This window comes from Acanthisitta chloris, unplaced genomic scaffold, assembly GCF_000695815.1.
Source record: "Acanthisitta chloris isolate BGI_N310 unplaced genomic scaffold, ASM69581v1 scaffold780, whole genome shotgun sequence".
Lineage (NCBI taxonomy): Eukaryota > Metazoa > Chordata > Aves > Passeriformes > Acanthisittidae > Acanthisitta > Acanthisitta chloris.
In genome coordinates this window covers 1-9864 of record NW_008652044.1, presented here as the reverse complement: position 1 = coordinate 9864, position 9864 = coordinate 1, and the positions used below count along the sequence as shown (strand labels likewise).

Sequence of the window (9864 nt, the reverse complement as noted above, 5' to 3'; positions counted from 1 at the left end):
CTGCTCAATGAAAGTGGTGATTTTGGAGGAAGTGGCTTTTGTTTGACATCTCCAGCCCTTAAGCGTACTTGTAATGGAGAAATGTCAGATTGCTGTTGGTTTGTTTAGCTGAGGAAATCTGTCCTTGGGATGCTGCTGCATGTTGGCACATAACAGAAGTGCAAAGAGGAGTGGTGTGTGGTGGTGTGCCCTACTGCTCTTCTCCATGGTGAATGGCTGTCTCCATTCCCATGCAAGTAGTTGCATTCATATGTCAAGCAGAATTTGAATTGTAGCAGAAGGATCCTCTAGGTTCACTGTAGTCATCAACCCAGCGTCTCTGTTGGGATCTCAGGTGGCTACAAAGTTGGTCCTGCCCTTGACTGCCAAAAGCTTCTGCCTGGACTTTGTGGCTTTCCTGTTTTCAGCTGGTGTTTGCATTTTCTGACTACAGAAAAGCCACTTGAAATATAGAAAAGAGTAGATGTGGGCTTACTAAATGTGTGCCCTAGATGGCCAGTTTTAATTCCTCAAGCTCCGTGTAGTCTGGCCCTTGCTGTAAAAGCTCTCCTATTTATTTACTTTTAATCTCCAGGATAGTCCAGCTAAATTTACTGCTCTTTCTTCAGATGGCCTGTTTGCTCCCTGTAATTTGATTTTCAGATGAGCTCATCTTCCCCTGTTAGCTCAACCAAGAGCAACAACCTGATGATAAATTCTGCAGCCTCTGTTGCAGTAATGTAACATGAGCATAACATGATTCTCCTCTCCAACAGGACATGGCTGGAAATTGGCTGTAGTCGCGAATGGTTGACTCATTCTCTAAATTAAAATTAAAGGCTTAGTTAGAGAAAATTAGTGTCTGCTTCTTAACAGCAACAAACGTGTTTTATTTGGTGAGTTCCCTCTGCTAGTGTCAGTGCAGCATCGTACAGAGGGAGGGACCATATCCCACAGCAAGGTTCCTCTTTGTGGCAACTCCATATCGAACAAGGACTTGGCTTTGGGGGGGGTCTCTAATATTGCATGCAATGCCTTGAGAAGTGTAACATTTACCTGGGTGAAGCAATTGATTTGTAGGTCACTGTCCATTTGTATTCTGCCACTGCTAGTGCACTCTTGCTTTATACTTGCTTTTAGTAGAAGGGATCACTACCACCATTTGCTGCCTTTATTAATCCCAGGCTGCTTTAACCAAACATATTCCCATTGCAGCAAGCAAGGCCCAGTCAGGCTTGAGGGATTGCTAAGCTTTCCCAAAGATGCAGGTGCCAGGGAACGGTTTCTTTGCACTGCAAAATCCACCAAAACGGCTCAATTTGCAGTGTACTCTGAGCACTTCTGTAACTGCTCTGGATTGACCTTGCTGCTCAGAGGTCCCCAGGCATTGGCATGTGCTCATGACTCATTTTATAACATGTCAGCTCCACCCACGCAGGCAGAGGGGGCTAGACTGGGGCTTCCCCGTGTCTGTCACACTGTGTCTTGTGCACTGGGAGCAATTGCATTGTTTTTCTAGCACACAGAAAAAAATCCCAAGTGCAGTCCATTTTAGCTTTCTGTGCACTTGCTGTTCCATCCTACCTCTTGCAGAAAAAAATGTAGTTTGAAGTAAGCCTTCACTTCTAGCAGTGTGTAAAATCACACACCAAACCCTAACTCAAAAAATCAGTGCAGTTCCTTCGCTGTAACTCATTTATAGGTGTGCCTAAAAACACAACCCATGGAAATGCCCTTTCTTTTCCCATCAGCAGGTGTAGCAACACTCATAACATGTTTCAAGTCTCTCTATCACCTGAGCATTGATGCAACAACCAGAGAGTCACAAAAGCAGAAGGTTAGGGTTAGGGTTAGGGTTAGGGTTAGGGCTAGACTAGCTGAATGGTGAGGGTGTCCAAGCTTTCCACGACCATCAGTGGTCTTCTATGCCATACTTCCACATAATACAACAAAGATGAATGCCTAAATCAGTGGATAAAGAGAAGAGGAGCCTTTGGGTGAAAATCATGTCTTTGCACTGCTCAGGACATGCTCATGATCAATTCAAGTAGAAATTATGTGAGGAGAAAGCACAGTGAAATGAAACTTCTGCCTGTATTTATTTCTGTTGGATTAGGTGAATAAGTTTGCCTCATAGAATGTGTTTCAAGTTATGTGACAATCATACACATTGAACAGTGCCATGGTGCTGGTGGAATTCCACAGGCTGGTAAATAAACTGACCACTTTCTCAATTTCTCCAGGAACCAGATTATAATTACAGAGAGGAAGTAAAAAAACTCATCCCTCACTTGAAGTATTTGGACAAAATACCAGTGAACCAGACTGCTCCCCTTCCTTCCAAGAAGATACATGAGGATTGTCTAACCATCGAGGAATCCATCAAGAAAGGTGGTTTGGCCAGAGACATTTCATGACAAGTTTCCTACTGGGGTTCAATTTTCAGGTTATGATGTGTGAAAAAGGAAAGGTGAAGAGCAAGCTGGTCTCTTCAGAACCAATGTTTGACTATAGCTAATGGATAAAGGAAGTTGACTTCCTCACTTCAAAAGCAAGAAAGCTGGATTTCAGCAGATAACAGTGCAGATTTTAAGTGAAAGTTGTCCTAAATTGGGCATCAAGATCAGAAAAATGCAGACAACTTGCAGAGCATCGAGCAAATCCAGCAGTAGCCAGGAGTCAGTACTAAAAGTTCATGCTGCATGATGAGAAGAAGCAAAGCTTGGAAAGGAATGTTTCAACAACAGCTGTTCACAGCCCTTTCCATGGTAACAGTCTCTCCCATGTAGCATGGACACAGCAGGATTTCCTACTCCAAAATAATAATGGGAAAGGCAGTTTGGTCATCATCCCTCAGTGGTAGCAACATCCTAGCAAGATTGCATGGTTTTGTAAGAGATCTGTTCCATTTTCTTTGCTACTCTAAGTCCATTACATTCATTAGTAGACAGTAAATGGTTTGAAAATAAATCCGTTGTCCCCTTGCCTACAGCCTTGGTAATAGTTCAGATGTCCATGCTTTTACGTGTCATGCTAGAAGCACTTTACCACATACCATTAAATATTGCAAAGTATTTCCTATAACTGCTCCTGTTGCTTCCCATTAGTGTGGGCAATGCAGTTGGCTTCCCAGGCCCATTCCTCCCAGCTGTGGTTTGCCTGCCAACTGTACTCCATTAAAAATTTAGTTTGTTTTGGAATAAGTACATACATTTGTCATTTATTTAATCCCTATGGGTCCAAATCATTAGTTGTAATAGTTATTATGGTAGGGAAAAATCCATTAAAATCTGATCCCTTGGTGATCCTGCTTTGGCAACATCACCTGTAGTTCAGAAAACTAGTTAACAAAGTGAGCTGACAGAACCAGGAGGGATAGAGCACCAAATTGTGGATTTGTGTCATTTCCTTGTGTAACCAGACTTACATTCCTGCCTTCAGCTCTAAACTGAGGAGCTCATATGGTCAGGGTCAGGCATCCCTGTATTCTTTCCTTTCCTATAGCAGTGTTGATGTGGGTACTTTTCACGTGCTGCATATTTCATGGGTTTGTATTAACAACTATGGCCAAGATGTATTAAAGATCCCTAACACTCAGCTCTTAAGGAAATGGCCATATTATTACAGAGCTGATGGCTCACTGTGGAGCTGGTAGAAGCTCAACACTTTACAAAGCACGTTATTCATCCAGGCACTGAAATGAAATGTGCTCTCCTATGGCTTGTTGGCTGCACAAACTGCTCTTGCAGCTGTGCTGTGCTCCCAGGACATCCTGTGGTTGGGCAGGTAAGAGGACGAGGCTCTGTCTGCCTTTGCTAGCTTTTATATAATCCACCCTGACCTATAGCATTAGAAAACTCAATTTTCACCTTTCTGTCTGTGGTAGGGAAGTATCTGTCTCTGAGGCAGTACTGTTAAAATCTGTCCCTGCCATTCCCAGATTTCTATAACTCCTGGTACACAGTTTGCCCTGGTTGGCTAATAGCTCTGGTAAACTAGCTGTCACCATCTGTGTTGTGCCAGGGCATTTAAGCAACATATTTTAAGACTGGGAGCTTAGGCTGTGGCTGTGGCAGGTCTGGAATGATTCCCCCACAGGCAGGTGGGCAGCAAATGAGAGGCAGTGTACCCTTATCCTAGGCATGCAGGCAGGGGAAGTAGCAGAGCCCTGGATGCATCCAGGCTCACCTGTGGGGCAATCAGAGATGGATGGTGAGCACAGAGTAGTTCCTGACCCCATAACCCCAACAGTCTGTCTCTGGTGTCCAGGAGCAGGAGATGGGTGGGAAGGGATTTTGGCTTATTTGGAGGTCCTCAGGTTCTGCCATCTGCAAGGGACAGCTACAGTAGGCTGTGTGCAGCATAGGAAGCCTCTCCAGGCTTGACCTATTCCAGCATGTTTCTTGCAGCTGCAATTACATCTTTTTCTGTCCCATATAGCTCCAGGTGTGCAGCAGCAGACACTGTATGGGCAGTGTAGAGTGATGGTGTGGTTTGAAGCCCTGCACAACTGTGCTTACACTACTGAAATCTCTCTCTTAGATCCATATCTTGGGGCAGTAGCAAGGCACTCTGGCTGTGGCCCAAGATCCTCAACAAATTCCAGGCCTGGAACTGCAGAGTGTTCTGCTAATGCAGCGAGATCTAGCGACGCCCACCTCTTGTACGGTAGCTGTCCTCTTCCAGATCCCGCTGTTCCTGATAAGCTGTTCACAGAAGATGACTCCAGTGATCTGACACATGGTAATGTATGTTTTTTAATCCTGTTCTTTCCCACACCTCCACCTCCTTCTTAATGTTATTATTACTGATGAAAGCCTGGATGCTTTGAATACCGCCCACCCATGTGCTAGCTACATCAGGTTCAGCATATGTTTTCTTCCAGGAGACTCACCTGCTCTAGCATAGGCTTTCCTTTATTTCCCCCTGCAGCAGAAGGTGCAACTCACCTGGGCTTCTCCCTTCTCAGCCCTCACCCCCATGCATTATGTGCTGCTGTCCCTCTTGACAGCCCCATACTGCAGTGGGGCTCCCTTGCTGACGTTGGCCTTTCATACCTCATTGAAAGTTGTCTTACTCAGCCCTTTAAACTGCACATTAGGCCAGCTGGGGCTCACTTGAGTAATATCTGGGTACATCTTGTTCAGTCATAGGAATGTGGTCCAAGGTAGTCCTCTAGAAAGGTGTGGTGATGCACATTCACTCCCCATTGGATCATGTGCTCAGACTGTGTCTACTGCAGTCTCGTGCTGCAGCAGCATCGCTGCAGTCAATGAGCACTTTCTTTTGGGTTTCCAGGGGTTGGTTCCTCAGCAAGAGGAGTCAGTTCCTTGACTCCACGTGCTCAGTCTACAGGCTAGCCCAAAATACAGGTGTACCACTGCCTTTCTGCTCTGGTCACCTGAAGTGCTATCAAGTTAGCAGCTCTTGGAGACAATATTTGGCACTTCCCAAACCATCCTTCCCTGGCTCCTGGGAACACCTTGACAGTGCAACTCCACCAGCCCATAGAGTGCAGATTAGATAGGAAGATGGTGTCTGTTTCCAGGCATTGTGGGCTGCTTCTCTCAGACATCAGTCCCTTTCCAGTTCCTTGCTATAGGTAGGACTCAGGATGATGAATTAGATGAAGCAATGCAGAGTCAACAGCTAAAAAGTACATGGAAACCTAGTACTACTGCTAGAGACAGTTTCACCCAATGTTCACTGCTGCTTCCTGACCCTTAGCTGCCTTGTCTCATGTTAACCTGATTCTGATTGAGATCCAGCTGAAAAAAATAAGCTAGCAGAACAAGCAAAAAAAGATGCCCCAAAATTGTATTTTGTTTTAATCTGAGTCTGTTCCTTGATCTGATTCACCATGTGTCCACACACCAGCACAGCAGAGGAGGCAGGGCAGGAGCAGAAGAAGACAGATTCTGGTGGAAACAGAAACTGCCTCTTAGCAGCAGTGTCAGGCCATGCCAGCTGGTACTGTGAACCTACACCATGAAATATTACATTTTCCTGTCTGTGGGAAATTATGTTGACTGCTTTCAAAGATGGCACCATTTGTTAAATGCTGGAGTAAAATGTTTTCTTGTCTTCTGTTTTCATTAGGGCTCAGACAAGTCATATGTGGGAACCCAACCAAGGCCCTTCAAGAGAGGAGGCAAAAGCTAGGTGTATGTTTTTCTTGTATACTTCATATTCCTGCCTGGTGATCCCCGTAAATCATGGGATAAACTGAACTCCCACTGTGGCTTGTGGCAGCGTAGCCCCAAACCCTTCCAGCTGCCTTGAGGAGGACAGAGGGTCTCTTGCCGGGATGTTGCATGTGCCCATGTGCTAGCAGCAGTTAACCATCACCTGTCAAGGGACACGTGAAAATCACATATCATCTGCTGGTGGCAGATTTCCTATCATCCTGGCTGAGCAAAGTGCAAGGCAGGATTGCAAAATTTGATGGTGTTTCTACAATAGCTATTTAGCAAAAGACTTTTTGCAGCGCTGTGTCTTTGATGTTGGCGTAAATAGGCGGATCGCTAATGTTGCAAGGTCATTCCTATTGACTAAACAAACACAAAGCCAAAGTTTGTACCTCTTGGCAGTGGGGTGCTACCCCAGCCCTGCAGGTCAGCCTGCTCCTTTCAGCAGTACCTCAGTGAGAGGATTCCCCTGTCTGTAAAGGGGTGCAGCCTGGCTCATCGTTGTTAGCTTTTGTGGGCCTTGAGGCTCATCACAGCACAGATGCAAATGCATAGGTTTAAACAGGCTGTGCTAACTCAGGGAAATGACATGCCCAGGACACCTGCATCACTGCACTGTCAGCAGCACGACTTAATGCTGACAACAGTTGTTAAAGAACTGCAGGAAAAAATATGTCCCACCCTTGTCTTTCTGCTGCCACTGCCCGAGTGCTGGAAGCTTTTCTGAAACAAATTTGAACATTTGAATGAGTTACTGTGTGTTATAAACTGGGATGGGAAATGGGAGTGTGGTTATATACTGAATGATGCAGTTTCTGTGGTACTGGTCTTAATAACCTTATTGATATAGATGCTACAGGCTTATATGCCTGTGAATAAAAATCAGCATTTTTGTGACTGCCACCCTGGATTCCTCAGGATGGAACAACACACTACTGGAGTGTGAGATTTCTTCAAACTTACAAAAGAGTAAGAAAATGGTGAGGGGTGATGCAAAAACTCAGGAGTAACAGTGAATTTTGATGCCTTCTAAAATCCGCATCTGGAAACAGAGCTGAGGAGAGTTCCCAAGGTTAGCAAGATAACTTGTGCCCTTTTTGCAGCCACCTACAGTGAACCCTTTGAAACTGTGCGATGTGAGGATAGAAAACCCTTACGGCTTTGGAGGAGGAAGAGATCTGCACCAGGAAAACGTGTTCTCTGAACTGAAAGGATGGAGAGAGCAGCACAAGGGGTGAGACCGCGGGGGAAACCCTGCCGTGCGCTAACCCAGGCATTCGTTCACGGCTGAAAAGTAAAATAAGCTTTTTGGCCACCTGGTGGCTGTTCCAGGGGATAGTCTTGGCCTCCTGTCTTCCTGTCCCTGCTTTGGGACAGGGTGGCAACCCTTCCATAGGTCCTCCCACCTGGAGCATCTGCGGGGTGGGCAAGGACCCTGTGCCCTCTCTCTAGAGCAGGCTCAAGGGCAGTGTAGGTGGGCTCACTTCCCTAGCGAGGGCATTACTTTTCATAGCTGGTAAGCCATTCTTGGCCCTGACAGTTAGAGGTGAAAGTGGATGGAGTTTTCTGCAAGCAGCACATTGGCCTAACCAAACGAAAGGGTGAAAGACAAATAGCACCATGTAGAGATTCCCACATCTCATACACAGGTAATGGTTAATTTGGAAGTTAAAGGGTTTTTTTTCTCTGAGCTCACTCCACTGTGCAGTATTTTAAATCTGCCCCACTTCACCTGATTAAGTTTAGGACATTTTCAGATAATCAAGATAATCAGATAAACAGACAGCTGATCCAATTAGAATGATTTTCCATATCTCGAGGAAAGTGCGAAGTCACAGTGGGTGACTAAATCCCCTGCCTGGGAGTTTGCCCGTGTGGCCATGCCAAGCTGCCCTTGACTGGCTGCATAAACACAACTCAAAGACTCACTAAAGATGTGATACTTGATGTTGTCCAGGTGCCTGCAAACAGGTCAGCAAGAACAAGCCTGCCAAGCACTGAAGGTAACTCTTAGTCGTGAGGAAGAGACTACAGAGTCCATCCTGACTCACAGCTGTGAAGATGAGTTGAGGGAGGCCTGTGATGGGGATGTCATTGAAAGGAGTTCACTTGATTCTTCACACCACTACAGCCTCTCACAGCCTTCTTCAGGTACTGGACCTAAACCTCTGGGAAAGGATTGGCACTGGATAGTAACATGTGTTACTGTTTGTACACAGGTGTACAGGTAGACACAGTGTTTTATGAGATCTGTCTCCTGTGCTCTACAGCAGCAATTTGGAAATACCATTGGAGAGTCAGATCCCAGGTAACCCATTCCAGTTTTTAAGCAGGACATGGTGGCCAGCTGTGTTGACCATCTGTTGATATATCTCAGCATGGATCTGTAGAATTAAAAGGAAAAGAGGTGTTCTTACCCTAGCTTAACACAATGTCTGGAGGAAGGACACAGGTCTGTGTTTTACCTTGTGTCAATTTATGACAGTGCCAGGTGAGTCTGAAATACTGTCATCCCAGCTGAGCTGTATTTGAACCCAGCTGGCACTGATGTAAATAATGATTGAGCTGATGATTAAGGTTTAACTGGGCAACTGGGAGTACTGGAAAGATGTGCAACCAAAGGGATGCATTCAATAGAGTTTTAAAATGGAACATGCTCTTCTATTCAGGAGCAAAGCCAAAAGCTTCTCTGAAATTGCATTTATGTGAATGAAAGCAGAATTCCCATTCTTCAATACTTGTGGAATATTGTCAGTAAGAATATTAGAAACATTAATAATCATTATTCCAAATACATATCAAATAGAAGGCCTTACAAAATTGCAGCTTTAATCTTTTTCTACATTTAATAATAACTTTTTTGTCTCAATAAGTGTTTTCATTTTACATTTCTTTCAAGGTCAAAAATGGGTCTATTAAAATTTGAAAAAACAGAATGTATTTGAGGAAAAAAGTCTGAAATATCATTAAACTATTCAAAGACTCTGTGTGTATTAACAGTAATATAAACAATATCTCCTAAACAAGAACAGAAGCCATTTGGAAAAATCTAGAGGAATGGCCTGTTGTCCAGTGACTCCTCCATGATCTCATGGTCTCTTTAATCTGATCTTTTTTAGATTTTATATCATTTCTTTAGATTGAGTATGATGATCTCACCATCTTTGTAGATTGAGAAGGTGATGTCACAAACATCTCACAGTGTACCAGTGTCATGCCCTGTAGCACTATGAAAGTGGATGGCTGGACATAGATCTGCCCATCTCGTAACCAAATCCTAGCAGATTGGATTGAGGGATGGATTGAGAACTGGCTGAGTGGCAGATCCCAAAGACTTGTGATCAGTGGCACAGAGACTAGTTGGAGGCTGTCACTAGTGGTGTCCCCCAGGGTTCTACACTGGGCCCAGTATTGTTTAACTTATTCATCAATGACTTGGACAAGGGCACAGAGTTGCCTTCTCAGCAAGTTTGCTGATGATACAAAACTGGGAGGAGTGGCTGGTAACTTAGAGGACTGTGCAGCTCTTCAGAGGGGACTCAACAGGCTGGAGAGATGAGCAGAGAACCACCTGAAATTCAACAAGGGCGAGTGCAGGTCCTGCACCTGGGGAGGAATAACCCCAAGCACCAGTACAGGCTGGGCACTGACCTACTGGAGAGTAGCACTATGGAGAAGGACCAGGGGGTCCTGGTGG

General features: G+C 45.0%; 1 protein-coding gene across 1 annotated transcript in view; it reads left to right on the top strand.

Annotated features, from left to right (window-relative positions):
• LRRC56 (leucine rich repeat containing 56) overlaps window positions 1-8318 on the top strand; it is a gene marked incomplete at its 3' end in the record, with an annotated part of 51676 nt that extends 43358 nt beyond the window's left edge. Inside the window, 5 exon segments of the mRNA XM_009075536.1 lie at window positions 2223-2412; window positions 4522-4722; window positions 6079-6143; window positions 7271-7401; window positions 8125-8318. Coding sequence (XP_009073784.1) covers window positions 2223-2412; window positions 4522-4722; window positions 6079-6143; window positions 7271-7401; window positions 8125-8318 — 781 coding nt within the window.
• Window positions 8319-9864: the final 1546 nt, after the last annotated feature.